The sequence below is a fragment of the Trichosurus vulpecula genome, chromosome 2 (genome assembly GCF_011100635.1).
Source record: "Trichosurus vulpecula isolate mTriVul1 chromosome 2, mTriVul1.pri, whole genome shotgun sequence".
Lineage (NCBI taxonomy): Eukaryota > Metazoa > Chordata > Mammalia > Diprotodontia > Phalangeridae > Trichosurus > Trichosurus vulpecula.
The window spans coordinates 387,778,422-387,799,229 of NC_050574.1; the positions used below are offsets into that span (position 1 = coordinate 387,778,422).

The 20,808-nt window shown below is 37.6% G+C and overlaps 1 protein-coding gene across 1 annotated transcript in view; it reads left to right on the top strand.

Moving 5' to 3' along the window:
* TSGA10 (testis specific 10) overlaps positions 1-20,808 on the top strand; it is a 72,170-nt gene that overhangs the window by 42,695 nt on the left and 8,667 nt on the right. Inside the window, exon 13 of the mRNA XM_036745338.1 lies at positions 19,550-19,735. Coding sequence (XP_036601233.1) covers positions 19,550-19,735 — 186 coding nt within the window. The remainder of the gene's footprint in view (positions 1-19,549; positions 19,736-20,808) is intronic.

Below are 20,808 nucleotides of genomic sequence, written 5' to 3' on the forward strand. Positions count from 1 at the left end.
GGAAGACTAGGGTTTCAATTGCACTTCAGACACATTACTTGTGTGACCTTGAGCAAATCACTTAATATATAGCAACCTCATTTTTTAATACATAAAATGGGGATAGTAAAAAGGTAGATACCTCACGGAGGTTGTCGTGAGGGTCAAACGAGAGAATATATGTAAATTGTTTCACAACCTTTAAAATGCCATGAATCTATTAGCTATTATTATTATTCCAGGCAGAGAGCATGTCTTCTGTATGCTTTCCATAATACTTAGCACAGTGGTAAGCACATAGTAAGAGCCCCCAAAGTAGTCCTTCACTAACTAATATTAAGAAATCATTAAACAAGGTAAGCAAAAGAAATTAGTAATAAAAAATTAAAGTATTGTTATTGTGGGACGCTATGTAGCTATATCAATCTAGTAAATACATTTTATGTTTTGGAGTCTGATTTCTCCCAGTAGATATATATCTACATCCACTGTCCTTGTTCAATTTGTCCAGTCCAGGAATTTTCAAGTCGCTCTTATACCTGGAATAGACATATGAGACACAAAGGTCCTAATGAACACAACCATAGTCAAGTGGCCATGAAAACCCAAGAAAAAAAGAGAGAGGTGATCCCTGTCCCCTCCACTTCTTTGAAACTGATGTCCATAGAATAGAGAAATCAATTTCTAACTTGCTGTTACAGACAATTAGAGTCTTTTCTTGTCTATAGAAACAGGTTTGGAACTAAAAATGTCACCACTTCCAACTGTCAAAGGAATCATGCTCATCAATTTTGAGCCCTTAGTATGGTTGAATGGAGGAGAGGCAGCAGTGGCTCTAAATTCCAGAGTCTTGTCAGACTTGAGTAAATGACTCTCTGATATGGAGAGCACAGAATACTTGCCAGCAAATATGTGCTTACATTCAAGTGGTGACCCAGACAACTGTGATCTTTTCTTTTATATTCTATAGAAAGTCACCTCCATATAAGTTCATAGATAGACCCAGGATTCCCTTTTGGCCAGCTATCTTATTATGCATTCACTATTAGATTATCCTAGATAAGCAGTCATATTACAATACATACGACAGAGACTAATCATTCCAGGGCAGTGTGATCCACAAAATGGTTAGGCAGCCTCGACCAATATTTTTAATTATAATGGTTCTCTTTTTTGTTGGAGTGGGGGGGAGGTGTGGATTAGAAAAGATGCATTATGCAGATAGATAGATATCTTTTGATACTAGGAGCAGCATATTCAATGAAAAATAACTTTGTCCAGGGGACTAATTTGGGGAGCTTTGATATAAAGATATCTTTATTATATCTTACCTCCAGAGTAACACAAATACATGTTAAATGTTTTCTGTTTAGTATTTTACAGTGCTAAAGGATTTTCATGACTAAGATTCAGCCAGATGGTGTATGAAAAGTAAATTTATTTGTGCTAGATATAACCTCTAAAATATCAGTTACAGTTAATATTTGAAAACTCATCTCATGATTTTATTGTCCTATTTTTATTGAGAATATTTATATGGAACATAACACAATGACATTGGCTGTAAAGGTAGAGAGATAATGAGCCTAGCCATTATAAGAATAGTAGAAATTATACATCTGCTCTCTGACAGACATAATGGAAAAACCTGGACCTCAGAAACATGTACTGTGCTCAAGTGGCTAGTTTACTATGTACACTGTAAGAGTTCAGCTCGACAAATGTTTGCTGATTTTACACTCATAGCTGAAAATTTTTGCAGAGAAAATCTGTCTTAAAACCACAAGGTGGAAGTATTATACTGAATGTCATCTATTCTCTTCTACTTCATTCCTCCCAGAGCCCCAGATATTAGGATCATCAGAAGAGGGCCATAGATAAGAGAGGGAGAAACCAAAGTTTGGGATGTTTTTCTCAAGTTTAGACTCCTTTCTAAGGAAATAGACCACTATATTCTGTTACTTCAAATATCACCATATTACTAGTATGATTATTTACATATTTTAAAATAATATAATAATGTCTGGTATTTATTTTGTATAGCTGTTTTCTTTCCCCCCTGCCCTGAGAAATGGATCCAATTTCAATCAATTTCTTCACTATAAAGCTTTAAATATTTAAATACTGCTTCTACCTTTTGTACCTGATAGGTTTGCCCCTTCAACAATTATCTTTAGTGTCATATTTAATTCTCAGCTTCCAAGAAAAAATTAGAAAAGGTCCTAGGACTGTGGATAGTAGTAAATCATGAAAATGGCATGAAGCCAGTGCTAGAAGAGTCAAGTGGAGTTGTGAACAGAATATTTGGAATGCTAAGAAACTAGATGTCAAGAAAATAATGTCTAATGCATAGCACTTTTAAGGTTTGCAAAGCACTCTACATATATATTAATTATGTCATTTCGTATTATGACAACACTGTGAGGTAGGTACTATTATTATCCCCATTTTACAGATGAGGAAACTGAGGCTGAAAAGGTTAAGTGACTTGCCCAAGGTCACACAGCTACCAAATGTCCAAGGCAGGATTTAAATTCAGACTCACTCCAAGTACAGTGTTCTGTCCAATACGTCACCTTGTAGTTGCCTGCTACACCAAAGGTAAATTGACAACTGTGTAATTTCTAGAGATTAAGGCAAAGTAATCTGACAAGGAGCTAAAACCAGAGAATTATACAGGTGCCAAAATTCAAAGCAAGATCAGAATAAGTAAGGACAAGATAACACAATATGGTAAGAGGGGATTAAGGTGGTTGAAAAACCACGTCCTAGGAGCAACTCACACACCTGGGGCCTCGCAGCAGTGAACTAATGGTAGCTTGGCAAATAGGCAGTTTTAGAAAATTAATAAAACACTGTCTACTATCCCTACTTGAACAATTACTTTAGCTCTTAACCCTTCCATTACCAGAGGTCTGGAGACCAAGGGAACTGTTTGAATAAATTGTAGAGTTTGAAATGTTTGTGTTACTGCTTGAAGACAAGGTGATTTCCCACAATATAGCTGGATAGATGGATGGATGGATGGATGGATGGATAGACAGACAGATAGATAGATAGATAGATAGATAGATAGATAGATAGATAGATAGATAGATAGATAGATGATAGATTGATGGATGGATGGATGGATGGAGGATGGATGGCCAAGTATAAATCTTTTCTTTACAGAACTCATGGAATGAACTCCTACTCTATTGGATAGAATGAAGAGCTTTTAAATAGGATCAAAGAAAAGATCCAAAAAGGGAACCAGCCAAGTACTATTAGGAAGAAATAAAAATATTCTAAAGAGCCAGGGGGTAAGGGATGGGGCAGAGAGTCAAAATCAGTGTTAAGTGATTGGTAGATACAAGACATGGAAGAAAAAGAAAAGGAAATTTTACACCTCTATAATTATAGGATAGATATGAGGCTCTTTTCATAGAGTACAGATAAGAATTCCCTGAGTAATAAGCATCTCACTTCACAGAATGAGAAAGCTCCATTGATATCAGTACATAAGAAGAAACTGGTTATTGATCCCAAGAAAAAGATGTCATGGTGATTAATGCCTTCTTCATGAGAGTTTACATGAGTGACTATAGAGACCTGATATGACCAATTGAAGGGTTTCTTTCTTCCTGGAATATGTGAGACATGATAGGAGACACTGTTGAGCCTTTCACCCCTGCTGACCATCATCCAGATTTGGTGATTAATGTTCCAAAAGAAAGTTGAAAATAATTTGAAGGGACTATGGAATCCAGGACAGAAAGCTGTGAAGGAATTTGGAGATATAGGTGATGTTTTCATCATCCTTTCTTATTTACATTTGGGGGCTTGAGGAAGGAACAACCATGTGAGAAACGTTAGTGGTTAAATAAATAGTGTCACCTAACAAGGTTTGGTTTTCTGGAGCATGGTTTAACAACAGAAACTGACAGGATTTTAGCAAGAGATAGAGTAAATTTCATATGGAGAAAAAAGAACATATTTGCCTGAAGACTTGCCTATATCAAGATATAGGGCTAATAAATGTTGGAAGGATTTAAACTGAAAATAGAGGAGAGGAAGAAAAAAAAAATTCCCATGTAAAATTATAAGAAAGATATTTTGAGCAATGGGTATGACACAGGAAGAATAGTGGTGGAAGACATTTCTCATAATTAATAGGAGAAAACTGTAAAGAAGAACAGGAATACAATACTAGTAGTTATGGTCTAATAGTTTTATAAACCATTGTGTCTATAGATTTTCATTTCTTTTGTGACCTCCATGTGCCAATCTGTCATTAAAAAGAATACTATGCAAGGAGTTAGACTTGAGCCCAGCAAACAATCAAGTCTATTAATGATACTAAACTTCTATACTCACTTTCTTTGTTCTTCATTGATGCTAGTTTACCCTTGACTCTTTTTTCTCAACCTCATTTCCAGCTCGTTTATGTCAGTGCTCTAAGGAGACATTGGCTTTCCATGATCACTTTGATTTGATCCTTTTTCATGTGTTTCTCTAGATCTTCCAATATTATCTCTGGCTTAGTACTTCATTTTCTCCTGATAGCTGATTCTTGGTTCCTTCTTTTTTACAGTGCATTACTGTTTACAACCATTGTATCTACTTCTGGGATGATAACTCCCAAATGACCACCACGAGGTGGTCACATGTGACAATATTCCTGTGCTTCATTGTACATCACAGTTCTGAGAAGACAAAATACCTTTCTTCAGGGCCATCTAGGGTAAAGTAGAATGTGCTCATTTGTCAAGCGTCTTCAACACTAGATGGGTTGGAACCTGGGATGATAATTAGGGATTTGTTGAGTGCACTTCTCATGTAATAGAACTCTGAACTTAGAATAGAAAAAAATGCTGGAGGAAACAGTTCCCTGTTGAACTAGGTAATATCCTTATTATGAGATCTGCAACTTTGTTAGTAAATAGAACAGACTAACCAGCCTATATTTTTCTTCTTAACAATTCACTGGGTAAGTCAAGGAGCTTAGAAGATTTCTTCCCTTATTTTGTCTACTAAAGAGCCTGTATGCTCAAGACTGCTCCAATTGGAAGGTCTTTCTTCTGATGTGTTTCTTGAAATAGGTTGCCCAGTTTGCCACCGCATATATTTCCCTTTGCAGGAGAAATCTGGCTAGTGTTCCAGTAAAACTTTGAGGATTAAGAAGTTCTAGACAGGGTATAAAATGGTTTCATAATAGATTATGTCACTTTTTCTAGGTCTAAAGCTAGTAATAGATTTGGATTGAAGCAGCATTACTGGACCAGTTCATAGAGAGGTTGACTCATACTATATGTGACAAGTTGACCTTAGTGGATGTTACAGACACCATCTCAAAATAATTTAATAATACTTGCTAATGGAGGGACTTTTTTGTAGTATGGAATAATTCCATGTGTTCACACAGCATACTGAACCTTCCACCTGCACATTTCCTGGAGAAATACCAGGTTGACTGCTAAGAACTGAGATGCCAAGGGCAAATCAACAAGAGGTCACCAAAGAGTAAGAAGATATACATTCATGGTAAATGTCATGCTGGCAAGTGGAGAACCCATAAACTTAAAAGACCTATAGAGAATTTTAGGCTTTTCCATCTCCTATAGCCACTTTCTTCCCTCTTGGCACTACTCTGATCAACTTGTTGAGGAACTGAAGAGCAACCAAAAATGCTCTTAGGCAACTGAAACAACAGTTTACCTCCAGCCCCAGCTTGAACTGACCATTTAGTATAGTAGTTAATGCCATTGACCTTGTGGTAGGAGCATCCTTTCATAGCTTGGTCTCTGACCCACCTGTAAGCTTAAACCTGCTACGCAGAGCCGTATGGTTTAGGTAAAACCTATTGAGAAAGACCTGGAGAGAAAGCTTAACATCTAATCATCATCCAGGCTAATCGGACATCTAAGCACTTTTGGTCAGCTCTCAGTACCAGTGCTGGATCTGATGGGTCTTGCTCTTTAGCCACTCCTTTCTTTAAACTCTTCTGTACCTATGGGCTCCAGACTGGTAAACTAATGACTTGACCAGGAAAACTAGGTAGCAGGCCAAGAGTCAGCTTTATGGGATGTCTTACAAATTGAGAACTTTACTACCACTCTTCCTCCATCACGTGTGGTTACTTAAGCCTCTTTTTATAGCCAACTGCCCTTTGAAAAAGCTCAGACCTCACCCTAGAACGGGGCTCAGTAGCAGATAGCTTTCTCTGTTTCATTTGGGCCCAAGAAAAGGCCAAATGGAAGTACTGCGCTTATGCCCACTATAATCTACTGTCAGGTATAAAAATGTATGTATATGGTCAACTGTGATGTCTGGTTATCATACATCTTTCATTTCTCACCCAGGGAAGCTCCTCCTTTGGACTTCTCTGTCATGCCCCTAGGAACCTCTTGTAGCACTAACGCGATAACTCCTAGTGCCTATGGCGGCTGCTATGAATATGCCAGCATAGTTCTGAATTGCAAAATAAAACAGACACTCCACATGGAAGACAGAACCAAAACATTCATTCAAACACCAGAAAATCACATCCATCACAGCAACAAAGAAATCTGTGCACATTATCAATGCAGGGGGCACCGCCATCCCCAAGCCTTCCCTCTGTTAGGACCTTCCCACAAACGAACATCCTCAAGCAAAATCACTCCCTCTCGCTAGCTGCTGCTCTGACTGCTCTGCCTCACTTCCTCTCAGCTCTGCTCAGCCCTTCCTGCTCCACCCCTTCAGCAATCTCCTCCCACCACAGGCTTTGTGTGACTGACTTAGGCTTCCACATGACTTCCCATTAAGCAAAAACACATTAGCAATATACCTCTTCATCAGGAACCTCATCACCCTGTAAGATCAAATCAGATCAGCTGGGGTATTCCCACCTCAGCAGTCTACCTCTGAGACTCCTTTGAATGAAGGGTGGGGAAAGGGCTCCTCCTCAAACCTCCATTTAAGGAGATTGCCCCAGGCTAGCCATCTCCTCATTCCCACTTACTTTGACTTCTTTATCATGCACTTTACATCCCCCCCACCCCCCTTCCTTTTATGTATTGTCTTCTCTCTTTAGATTGTAAAGGAGAGCCTTTATTTTTTGTATTTGTAACCCTGGCACTTAGTAGTGTCTGACACATAGTAGATGCTTAGTAAGCATCTATTGATTGACTGGCTTCTACAACAGCATTAGTTCCTGAATCTGTTTGCGTGAAGTTTGTACCTTAAAGCCAGGGACTCCATAAGGAAGCCAGCAGGTCTGTTGTAGTCTCTGTAAGCACTGGACCCTCTGTGTTGTTAAGGACTCTTGACCTGTCTCAGGGACAAGACATCCTTCTAGTCAAGGTAGATGTACCAACAAACAGTGCAGTTCTCTTGTGCTCTGGTTCTGTTTCACCTGTTGCTGCCAAGGCAGTAGGCCTGTCTGTCCAGCTTCATCATCTTGACTCCAGTTGGGGTCCTTAGTTTACTACTCTTAACCATTCCTAGGCTAGCAGGCAAACCCAATATACTAACCACTCTGAAGCATAACCTTTGGTGCATCATTTCATACCTCAAAAGAACTACCTTATACTGCTACCCACTGCTAAATTTTGTGACAACTTTATAGTCATGTGCAAAGAATATTAATTTTTTTCTTGAATTACTGTTTCAACCATTACTTCCAATTTTTCCTGGCCACTGTATCCTCTATTAAAGACTGGGAACTTCTTGAAAGCTTTGCCTTTCTTTGTATCCCTGGTGCTCAGCGCAGTGCCTGGCACATAGAAAGCACTTAATAAGTATTTATTGATGGGAACAATTTTGGTTAACTAGAGAATTCCCAGGCACATCTCCAGGCCATACTTCAGATAGTTAAATACTCATAAAATTCAGATACTCCTTCATAAGGAGTAGTTGACAGGCACTGGATCACGAGAAATCCACACTAACAATCAGATGTTTTCTGCAAGAAACCTCAGCTCTAACCATTCATCCAAGAAATCAGGGGATCACTTCTGTAGCTTTTTCTGCTCATCCAAGTTGTGTGTCCTTTCACCTATAGCTCTGCACTTGGTTCCACATTTTTCCTTCGTCTCATCGTTCTTTATTGTGTTGTACGCATTTGGTTACCAGTTTCCACCTACTTTTGACCATTCCAAGTCTTGATCAGTAAAAAGGGAAAAGTTATAGTGAAGGCTTGTTAAAGCTAGTTAAAACTCTAATCATCTGATCTCTGGATCCTAGGCCCAGAAGTCTCCTCTGGTGGCTGTTAAAAGAATGTTGCTTTGGCATGCATGCCAAGTGCAACAAATAGTCAAATTCGTGGGACTCTCTGAAATGCTATGTTGGCTTAAATTTTCTAGCATTCTTTGATTCTGAATCATCCTTGATTGATCCTGTTCTTCCTTAGTTTCATTCCTTTCAGTCTCCTCTACCATTCCTACTCAATATTAACATTATATGATCACAGCTTCAGCTGACGCTGGATGTATTCTTTTGTCGAAATGCTTATATAGGATAGTCATCCATGGAGTAAGACTAAAGGATCTCTCAAAGCACTTACTTGAAATGCCAGGATCCTCTGATCCTACTTTCACAAAATTGTTGTGAGGAAAGTATGTCTTAAAACACTGTGTAAATATGAGTTATTAGGAAACCAGGGAATGCGCAGTTTCTAGAAATCACAATAATTTTAAAAATATGATAATAGCAGCTAGCATTTGTGTAGAGCCTCAAGGTTTGTTAAGTACTTTATACAAATATCTCATTTGATCCTCTTAACAACCCTGGGAGGTAGGTGCTCTTATTATAGTTTCTACATTTACAGATTTTATTTAGTTTTTTGCTACATTTTAAGTTCAGAACTTTCTTAGTCTCTTCCTCCCCACCCTGTATTAGAGAAAGCCACCATTTGACACAGATATATACATATATGTATATATGTAAAATAATACCATGCATACTTCTGTTTATCAGTTCTTTCTGTGGAGGTGGATAGCATCTTCCTTCATAGGTCCTTTGTAGTTGATTTGAGTACTTATAATACCCAGAATAGCTTAGTCATTCACAGTTATTCTTTGAGCAAGTTTGCTGTTACTATATACAGTGTTCTCTTGGTTCTGCTCATTTCACTCTTCACTATTTCATGCAAGTCTTTCCATGTTTTTCTAAAATCAAACAACTTATCATTTCTTACAGCACAGTAGTATTCTAACACACACACAACTTGTTTAGCCATTCCCCGATTGATAGGCATCCCCTCAATTTCCAGTTACTTGCCACCACAAAGAGAGCTGCTATAAATATTTTCAGAACATGTAAGTTCTTTTCCTTTTTCCCTGATTACCTTGGGAAACAGACCTAAAAGTGGTATTGCTGGGTCAAAGGGTGTACACAATTTTATAACTTACTGGACATAATTTCAGGTTGTTTTCCAAAATGGTTGGATCAATTCACAGTTCACAGTTCCACCAACACTGTATTAGTTTCCCAATTTTTCTGCATCCCCTCCAACACTAGTCATTTTCTCTTTATCATTTTAGCCAATCTGACAGGTGTGAGATGATATTTTAAAGTTGTTTTAATTTGCATTTCTCTAATCAATAATAGCTTAAAGCATTTTTTTCATATGACTAAACATATAGCTTTCTTCATCAAAAACTGCCTGCTCATAGCCTTTAACCATTTGTCAGTTTGGGGGAATGATTCATATTCTTACAAATTTGACAAAGCTCTCTATATATTTCAGATATGAGACCTTTATCCAAGAAACTGTCTATAAAATTTTCCCCCTGATTTTCTATTTTCCTCCCAACCTTGGCTACTTTGGTTTTATTTGCATAGAACCTTTTTAATATAATGTAATCAAAATTATCCATTTTATTCCTCAAATATTCTCTACCTCTTACTTAAATTCTTCTCCTGTCCATAAGTCTGATAGGTAATGTGTTCTATGTTCCTCTAATTTATTTATATCTCCCTTTACACCTAAGTCATATATTCGTTTTGACCTTAGCTTGGGTAATGGTGTAAGATACTGGTTTATACTCTGCCAATTTCTGCCAAACTGCTTTCCAGTTTTCCAATTTTTTTTTTTACCAAATAATTAATTCTTCTCTTAAAAGCTTAAATCTTTACATTTGTCAAACATAAGGCTACTATAATTATTTACTACTGTGTATGTCTGGTCTGTTCCACTGATCTACCTTTCTGTTGCTTAGCCAGTACCAAATAATTTTGATAATTACTGCCATATAATGTAGTTTAATCTCTGGTATTGCTAAATCTCCTTCCTTTACATTTTTTCATTAATTCCTTTGATAGTCTTTTATTCTTCTAAATGAATTTTATTATTTTTTTCTATCTCAATAAAATAACTTTTTACTGTGCATACCTTTTGACCGAGAAATACCACTTCTAGGTCTATATCCCAAAGAGATCACAAAAATGGGAAAAAGACCCACATGTACAAAAATATTTATAGCAGCTTTTTTTGTGGGGGCAAAGAACTGGAAATTGAGGGGATGCCCATCAATTGGGGAATGGCTGAATAAGTTGTGGTATATGAATGTAATGGAATAGTATTGTGCTATAAGAAATGATGAACAGGTGGACTTCAGAAAAACCTGGAAAGACTTACATGAACTGATGCAAAGTGAAATGAGCAGAACCAGGGGAACATTGTACACAGTAACATTGTGTGATGACCAACTTAAATAGACTTAGCTCTTCTCCACAATGTTAGAAATCTAAGACAACTCCAAAAGACCCATGATGGAAAATGCTATCCACACCCAGAAAACGAACTATGGAGTCTGAATGGAGATCAAAGCATACTATTTTCTCTCTTTCTTTTTTTCTTGTTTCTTCTTTCTTGTGGTTTCTCCCATTGAATTGGTTCTAATTCTTCTTTACAACATGACTAATATTGAAATATGTTTAATATGAATGTATATGTACAGCCTCTTTCAGATTGTATCCCATCTTAGAAGAGGAGAGAGGAGGGAGGGGGAGAAAATTTAGAACTCAAAACCTTATGGAAGTGTATGTTGAAAACTAAAAATAAATACATACATACATTTTTTGTAATTTAATTGAGATAGCGTTGAATAAATAGATTAGTTGAAGTAGAATTGTCTTTTTGTTCTGCCCACCCGTGAACAATTAATGTTTCTCCAGTTATATAAATCTGACTTTATTTGTATAAAAATGTTTTATTATTATGTTCAAGTAGTTCCTGGGTTTGTCTTGGCAGGTATATGCCCAGGTGTTTCATGATGTCTATGGGTATTTTAAATGGGGTATCTCTTACTATCTCTTATTGCAGGGTTTTATCGGTGACATATGCTGATGGTTTATGTGGGTTTATTTTATATCCTGCTACTTTGCTAAAATTATTAATTGTTTCAGCTAGCTTTTTAGTTGAATCTCTATCCAAGTGTATTATCATGTTATCTGCAAAAAAACCCCAAAATAGTATTATTCCCTCGTTGCCTATTCTGATTCCTTCAGTTCCTTTTATTCCCTTATTGCTATTGCTAGAATTTCTCATACAATATTGGATACTGTCAGTGATATTGAGCATCCTTGTTTCACTCTTGATCTTATTGGGAAGGCTTCTAGCTTATTCTTATTACAAATAATGCTTGCTGATGGTTTTAGGTAGATGCTTCTTATCATTTTAAGTAAAAAGCCATTTATGCTATGCTTTGCAAGTGCTTTTCTGCATCTATTAATATAATCATGTCATTTTTGTTATTTTTGTAATTGATATAATCAATTATGTTAATAGTTTTCCTTATGTTGAACCATCCCTGAATTCCCCATATAAATCCCACTTGGCCACAATGTATTATCTTTGTGATACAGTGTTGTAGTCTTTTAGCTAGTATTTTTTATTTAGGATTTTTGCATCCATATTCATTAGTGAAATTGGTCTATAATTTTCTTTCTCTGCTTTTGCTCTTCCTATTTTAGTCATCAGCACCATATTTGTTTCATAAAAGGTGTTTGGCAGGACTCCTTCTTTGCCTATTATTCCAGATAATTTATTTAATATTAGAATTAGTTGATGTTTAAGTGTTTGGTAGAATTGACTTATAAATCCATCTAGTACTGATGCTTTTTTTCTTAGAAAGCTCATTTATGCCCTGTTTATTTTCTTTTTCTAAAATAGGTTTATTTAGATATCTTATTTCCTGTTGTGTTAATCTAGGCAATTAATGTTTTTGTAAGTATTCTTCAATTTCACTTAGATTGTTAAATTTATTGCCATATAATTGATCAAATAATTGCTTTGATTTCATCTTCATTAGTGGTATAGTTACCCTTTGCATTTTTAATACTAGTAATATGGTTTTCTTCTCTCTATTTAAAAATATTAACCAATGGTTTATATATTATATATTTAATATATTATATATTATTTGTATTATTTATTTTTATTATTTATTAATTCAACAGGTTTCTTTTCTTGCATTCAGTTTTATTAACCTCACTTTCAATATTTAGGATCTCCAATTTAGTGTTTAACTAGAGTTTTTTAATTTGTCCTTTTTCTAAAAGCTTTTTTTAATTGCATACCCAGTTTATTGATCTGCTCGTTCTCTATTTTATTGATGCAAGAATTTAGATATAAAAATTTCTCTCTGATTACTGCTACTCTGCTCTCTGCTACTCTGATTACTAATTACTATCCCATAGACTTTAGTATATTGTCTCATTTTCATTCTCTTTAATAAAATTATTTGTTGTTTCTGTGATTTGTTCTTTAACCCATTCATTATTTATTTAATCTCCAATTAATTTTTAGCCTGTTTCCATGACCCCTTATTAAATATAATTTTATTGAATTATGATCTGAAAAGGACACGTTTGATATTTCTGCTTTTCTGCATTTATCTGTAAAGTTTTTATGACCTAATATATGGTCAATTTTGTAAAGGTACCATGGACCACGGAGGAAAAGGCATATTTTTTTCATTCCCATTCAGTTCTCTCCAGATATCTTATCATTTCTAGCTTATCTAAGACTCTATTCATCTCCTTGACTTCTTTCTTATGTATTTTTTGGTTAGATTTATCTAGTTCTGAGAGGGGAAGGTTGAGTCCCTATTTGTTCCCTATTTCCATTTGTAATTCATTTAGCTTTTCCTTTAAAAAAAATTGGATGCTATAGCATTTAATGCATATAGGTGTAGTGGTAATATTATTTCATTATCTATAGTACCTTTTATCATAATATACTTTACTGTTTGTCTATTTTAATTAAATCTATTTTAGCTTTAACTTTGTCTGAGATGATGATTGCTACCTCTGCTTTTTTTTTTTGCTTCAGCAGAAGCATACTAAATTCTACTCCAACCCTTGATTTTTATTCTGTGTGAATTTCTCTTTTTTATCATTTTTATGATTTTTATTTTATTTTTTATTTTGATTTATATTGATATTTTATTTATCATTTTATCATTTTATTTAATATTTTAGTTTTCAACATTGATTTCCACAAGATTTTGAGTTACAAATTTTCTCCCCATTTCTACCCTCCCCCCCATTCCAAGATGGCATATATTCTGATTGCCTCATTCCCCAGCCAGCCTTCCCTTCTGTCACCCCACTCCCCCTTACCCCTATCCCTTTTCCCCTTACTTTCTTGTAGGGCAGGATAGATTTCTGTGCCCCATTCCCTATATATCTTGTTTCCAAATTCTCTCTCCGCTTCCCACCCCACCCACCCTCCCTAGGAAGGCAAGCAATTCAACATAGGTCACACATGTATCATTATGTAAAACACTTCCACAATACTCATGTTGTGAAAGGCTAACTATATTTCCTTCCATCCTATCCTGTCCCCCTTTATTCAGTTTTCTCCCTTGACCCTGTCCCTTTTCAAAAGTGTTTGCTTTTGATTTCCTCCTCCCCCATCTGCCTTCCTTTCTATCATCCCCCCTTTTTTATCCCCTTCCCCTTACTTTCCTGTGGAGTAAGATAACCAATTGAGTGTATATGTTATTCCCTCCTCCAGTGAAATCTGATGAGAGCAAGATTCACTCATTCCCCCTCACCTACCTCCTCTTCCCTTCCAACAAACTGCTTTTTCTTGCCACTTTTATGTGAGATAATTTACCCCATTCTATCCCTTGCTCCCTCTCTCAGTATATTCCTCTCTCACCCCTTAATTTTATTTTTTTAGATACCATCCCTTCATATTCAACTCACCCTGTGCCCTCTGTCTACATATATGTATATTCCCTTCAACCACCCTAATACTGAGAAAGGTCTCATGAATTATACACATCATCTTTCCATGTAGGAACATAAACAAAACAGTTCAACTTTAGTAAGTTCCTTATGAATTCTCTTTCTTGTTTACCTGTTCATGTTTCTCTTGATTCTTGTATTTGAAAGTCTGGTCTTTTCACTGAGAAAGCTTGAAAGTCCTCTATTTTATTGAAAATCCATATTTTGCCTTGGAGCATTATACTCAGTTTTGCTGGGTAGGTAATTCTTGGTTTCAATCCTAGCTCCTTTGACCTCCAGAATATCATATTCCAACCCCTTCGGATCCCTTAATGCAGAAGCTGCTAGATCTTGTATTATCCTGATTATGTTTCCACAGTATTCAAATTGTTTCTTTCCGGCTGCTTGTAGTATTTTCTCCTTGACCTGGAAACTCTGCAATTTGGCAACAATATTCCTAGGAGTTTTCTTTTGGGGATCTTTTTCAAGAGGTGATCAGTGGATTCTTTCAATTTCTATGTTACCTTCTGGTTCTAGAATATCAGGGCAGTTTTCCTTGATAATTTCTTGAAAGATGATGTCTAGGCTCTTTGTTTGATCATGGCTTTCAGGTAGTCCAATAATTTTTAAATTATCTCTCCTGGATCTATTTTCCAGGTCAGTGGTTTTTCCAATGAGATATTTCACATTGTCTTCCATTTTTTCATTCCTTTGGTTCTGTTTTATAATATCTTGATTTCTCCTAAAGTCACTAGCTTCCACTTGCTCCAATCTAATTTTTAAGGTGGTATTTTCTTCAGTGGTCTTTTGGACCTCCTTTTCCATTTGGCTAATTCTGCCTTTCAATGCATTCTTCTCCTCATTGGCTTTTTGGAGCTCTTTTGACATTTGGTTAGTCTATTCTTTAAGGTCTTATTTTCTTCATCATTTTTTTGGATTTCCCTTAGTAAGTCATTGACTTGTTTTTCATGGTTTTCTTGCATCACTCTCATTTCTCATCCCAATTTTTCCTCTACTTCTCTTATTTGCTTTTCCAAATCCTTTTTGAGCTCTTCCACGGCCTGAGACCAATTTATATTTTTCTTGGAGGCTTTTGATGTAGGCTCTTTGACTTTGTTGACTTCTTCTAGCTGTGTGTTTTGATCTTCTTTGTCACCAAAAAAGGAATCTAGAGTTTGAGTTTGAGTCTGAGTTGGTTTTCTCTGCCTGTTCATGTTCCCAGCCAACTACTTGACCCTTGAGCTTTTTGTCAGGGCATGACTTCTTGTAGAGAGTACTTTGTCCCAAGCTTTAGGGTTCAAGCACTGCTGTTTTCAGAGCTACTTCTGCTCCACCATCACCACAGGCTCTGCCACACAGCACTCCTTCTCCCCCAAGAACCGCCAATCAGGACCGCAATCCAGATCCAAACAGGGCACAGCAAGAGAACCTGCCTCTGTGTCCACAAAGTGCTCCTTGCACTCCCTCTCTGATCCACTGCTAGATTCTTCCACTGTGTGATCCAGGGACTCTGGAAGCAGCTAACGCTGATGGTCTGGAAGCAGCCTCAGGAGCTTCCTGCTGCTGCCACTGCCACTGCTGCACCATGTCCGCTACCCTCAGGGATGGGGCTGGACCGCTCTCACCTTGATCCCGCAGTTACCCACTAACCTGCTCTTTGGCGTTTGTGGGTTGAGAAGTCTGGTAACTGCCACAGCTCAATGATTCATGGCCCTAAGGCCTGTTCTGGGCAGCTAACTCCCGGTCTGGTCTGTCCTGGTGCGGCCCACCGCTGGCTGCACTCCGCGATAGACCCTTCCCAACCATCATCCAGGCTCTCCTGGGCTGGAGACCTGTTTCCCTCTGCTATTTTGTGGGTTCCACAGCTCTAAAATTTTTTCAGAGCCATTTTTTACAGGTGTTTGGAGGGATTTGGGGGAGAACTTAAGCAAGTCCCTGCTTTCCAGCTGCCATCTTGGCTCCTCCCATGAATTTCTCATTTTTAAATGTGTTTCTTGTAAACAACTTATTGTCAGATTCTGGTTTTTAATACATTCTGCTATCCATTTCCATTTTATGAGTGAGTTCATCCCATTCATATTTAAAATTATAATTATTAATTGTGTATTTCCCTCCATCCTATTTTTCCTCACTGTTTATCTTTCTCTCCTTCCCTTTTTAACTTATCACTCCTCATATGTCTAACTTGGCCACTGCCTCCCTAATCCACACCCCTTCTAAGCATCCCCGCCCATCCTTTCCCCTTGCCCTCCTATTCCTTAACCTAACCACCCTTTTAAGAGACCCTCCATTGTCCTGTCCCCTATTCTCCTGTTTTTTGATCTGCACATCCTTTCAATAGTCCCTCCTTTATCCTGTACCCTCACCCTCCTATTTCTCTGTAGGCTAGGAAGACTTATATCCTTCTAGATGTATATGTCATTACCTTTTTAACCTGATGTTCTGATGAGAATTGTATTCTAGTACTACCAGCCCTTCACTCCCTTCTGCCCTCCACTGTAACAGTTCTTCCATTCACACCTCGTTTGTATGAGATAATTGCTCCATTTTACCTCTCCCTACCCAATTTTAGTTTTTAGAATCATCCCATCATACTGAACTCAACCCCAAGCATTGTATCTATGATTGCCCTTTCAAACTACCCTAGTAATTACCACATTCTTAAGAGTTACAGAAGTATAGTGTCTAGACTCTTTTTTTGATCATAACTTTCAGATAGTCCAACAGTTCTTATATTGTCTCTCCTTGATCCGTCCTCCATGTCAGTTTTTCTAATGAGATATTTCATATTCTCTTATTTTTTTCATTCTTTTGATTTTGTTTTATTATTTCTTGGTGTCTTATGAAATCACTAGTTTTTCTTTGCCCAATTCTAATTTTTAAGGAGTTACTTTCTTCTGTAAGTCTTTGAATTTTTTTTAATTGGTTGACTTTCTTTTCATAATTTTTTTGATTTTCTTGCATTACTCTTTTTTTTTTCTAATTTTTCTTCAACTTCTCTTATTTGATTTTTTTAATTCCTTTTTAAGCTCTTCTAAGAACTCTTTTTGGTCTTGTGATCATTTTACATTTCTCTTTGAAGTAGAAGTAGTTGTTTTGATTTCTCTGTCTTTTTCTGAGTTTGAGCCCAGATTTTCTCTAGGTCACTGTAGTAGCTAGCTATAGTTGGGTTCTTTCTCTTTTGCTTACTCATTTTTTAAAGTGGCTTATTTCCTGGCTATTAACTTTGTGTTAGAGGCAAGCTCTAGTCCTGAGTTGTGGAGCATAATGTTTCAAGCTTCAGGTTCTTCCTGCTGTTGTTTTCTGAGTTGTATCCCTGGGGCCTGACCTCGGGTACTTTTCTCTTCCACTTAGCTACAGTCCTCAGCAATGTTCTCACCATGAACATTCTTACTCTTTGTGGTCCCTCCTGTGGCTGCAAGCTTCAGTTCATCTCTCTATCCTAGAACCAAAACCAGGGATTCTGCTCTGCTGGGAGCTACCACAGCCAGTAGGGGCCCTGCCCTGCCCTGCCCAGTCCGCACTCACCCATGTGTGCTCACTCCTCTTTGCCCACAGTTATACCCTGGGACTGCTTCTGGTCAGTGCACCTGAGCCCCAAGTCTGGTGACAATGGAGGGCTCTACAGTCTTCCCCAATCAGCAGTCTGACCTCCACACTGTCCATGGGGCAAAAGTTCCTCAAGCTGAGGCTGCCCCTGATACAGCCACCCTGAGGACTTGTTGTTTGTCCATTTAGTGGTATCTGCCCCAAGGTATCTGTACTTCAGTCAGGCCAGATCACTATCCCCAGGAGGTCAGGTATTTCCTAATGTCCTCCTAGGTTGTTTTAGGCTGGACAACTGCTTTATCCCAACTTTTGGTTATTTCTGCCTCACTAAAGTTTGCTTTGAAGCATTATTTTAAATTGTTTGGGGGGGAATTTGCAAGAATCAGGTAATTTCCTGACTTATTTCACCATCTTCCCAGCATCCTCTGTCTTTTAATATTTAATGGATAGTACTGCCCCATTAGGGGAAGTTAGTTTATCTGTTAGCCTTTGCTCTTACCACATGACCAGCCAACCTCCTTTTACAGCCACATACGCCCTTGAGCCACATTGTAAGTGACAATTGCTACTTGCTTTGGGCAAATCTCTTCACCTTCAGCTTCTTTTTTCATCTCTAAAATGAAGGTGGATTAAATCTTGGCTAGCTCTGGCCTTATTATCATATGATCTTAAATACCTTAGGATCATAGCACAACAGGACAGAAACTCATCCACCATCCAAGATAATAGTCACAAAGTAGCAGTGACAAGTATGCCTTTAATCCTAAGTGATTTCTGCCTCAGCCAGGAAGCCTGTTGTGTGTTTCTTTGCAAGAATAAACACCATTCCCAGGGCATGGCCACCCTGGGCCTGTGGATGGGAACAGAGGAGCCACATAAAGTAATTTCATCTGGAAGAAGTACAAGTAGCAAGTGTTTGTCTAGATTTTCTTTTCCTAACTCTCTCATTTTTAATTAATTAATTAATTTTTAGTTTTCAACATTCACTTCCATAAGTTTTACATTTTCTCCACCTCCCTCCCCTCCCACTTCCCTAAGATGGTGTGCAATCTGATACAGGCTCTACATATACATTCTTATTAAATATATTTTTACATTAGTCACGTCTTATAGAAGAATTAGAACAAAAGGGAAAAACCACAAGAAAGAAAAAACAAACAAACAAAAAAGAAAATAGTGTGCTTCAATCTCTATTAAGACTCCATAGTTCTTTCTCTGGATGTGGATAGCATTTTCCATCATGAGTCCTTTGGAGTTGTCTTAGGTCCTTGCATTGCTGAGAAGAGTTAAAGTCTATCAGTCGGTCCCTGAGCAATGTTGCTGTTACTGTGTACAATGTTCTGCTGCCTCTGCTCACTTCACTCAGCATCAGTTCAGATAAGTCTTTCCAGGTTTGTCTGAAATCTGCCTGCTCATCATTTCTTATAGAACAATAGTATTCCATTACATTCATATACCACAACTTGTTCAGGTTCCCCAATTGATGGACATCCTCTCAATTTCCAGTTGTTGGTCACCACAAAAAGAGCTGCTCTAAATATTTTTGTATGGTCTAGATTTAAGAATAATACTCATAGTATTTTATCCTTTAATTGCAATTAGTTTTCCAGCAGCAGGTTTCATGTCCCCAGCATCCCGTGGAATATACAGGTTGCTTAACTGGTATTTACATCTGTGATTATACTATATAGAAGACTAATGGTTGAACCTTGCCTCTTTTCCTCAGCATAGCCCTGACACATCATGTTAATTATCTGACTTAAGCGTCAACTTTTTGTTATTTCACATTCTTACAACTAAAACCCAAGATGATTTATTTCAGGAGGCTGAGAACCGGCAACTCATGGAAGACCTTCGAAAGGCTGTTGAACAGGCTGAAAGCTGGGAAGCCAAAGCCCGCCAAACAGAGGCAGAGAACAACACTCTCAAACTGGAACTTTTAAGTGCAGAGGCAGAGGGTAACAGACTAAAAGAAAAAGTGGACTCGCTCAGTAGAGAGGTTGAGCAAGTAAGCTGGGAACATGTGTCAGAGGTCGATCTTGAATTATACCTAAATAATGTTTTGCAATGCTTCCAAACTCTTAAGCCAGCAGACTAATTCTTTAATTTTTCTCTTGAGGGCAGAAATTAAGTTGTGACTAGAGAACTACTCCCAGGTGCAGCTATTGTTAGGATAATAGTACTTTAGATTTATATTGTATTTCATAGTCTTGAAAGTATTTTCACATCCATTGTTGAATTTCATCCTCTGTGTTACTATTAGTCTTTGTAGAAAAAAATTTCTGAAAATAACTAAATGAGTATGACTCCTCAGCATTCTTAAACATTTGAAAGCACTTGACTTTTAACATTATGCTGAAGTTTTTAACAGACTGTCAAACATAACAATGACAATTGACAGCAACCCAGGTCCTTGATTTTCATCGGATAGCAAGCACTAGAGAGCTATCCACCTCTTGTTTATGGTAATAAGATCAGCATCACTGTGACTGACATGGAGAACTGGGTGTTATGGATGTGAGAAGGCAATATTTAAAAAATAATAATAATTATACCACAAAACACCCGGTCAAGACTCTGACAGTGTAGCCAATATGATCAAGCATCTAGACTTAGAATTGAAAGCTTTTAAAAGTGCAGGTTTTATTTCAGGCCTTCAAAAAAAGAACAACCCAAACCCTGACTCCAGAGTTTCTATAAAAAGCTTAAAGATTCTAGTTCACCTTTTTCTGTGATGTTATGAATGTACTATCTACATATCACAGAATGCACCTTGTAGTATTGGTTAAAAAAAAAAAAGTTTTACTGTATTTTGTTTCCTAAATGCCAGTTGCTTTTCTCTGCTATGTTCCTCCCTCCTCCTTCCCTCTCCTCCCCCCTCTCTTCCCCCCTCTGTCCCTCCCCTTTCCCTTTCTCCCCCCTCCCTCTCTCCCTCTCTCTCTCTCTCCCCCTCCCTCTCTCCCCCTCTCCCTCTCTCCCTCTCTCCCCCTCTCTCTCTCTCCCCCTCTCCAAATCTCTCTCTCCTCCTCCCCCCTCTCCCTCTCTCCCTCTCCCTCTCTCCCTCTCTCCCTCCCTCCCTCC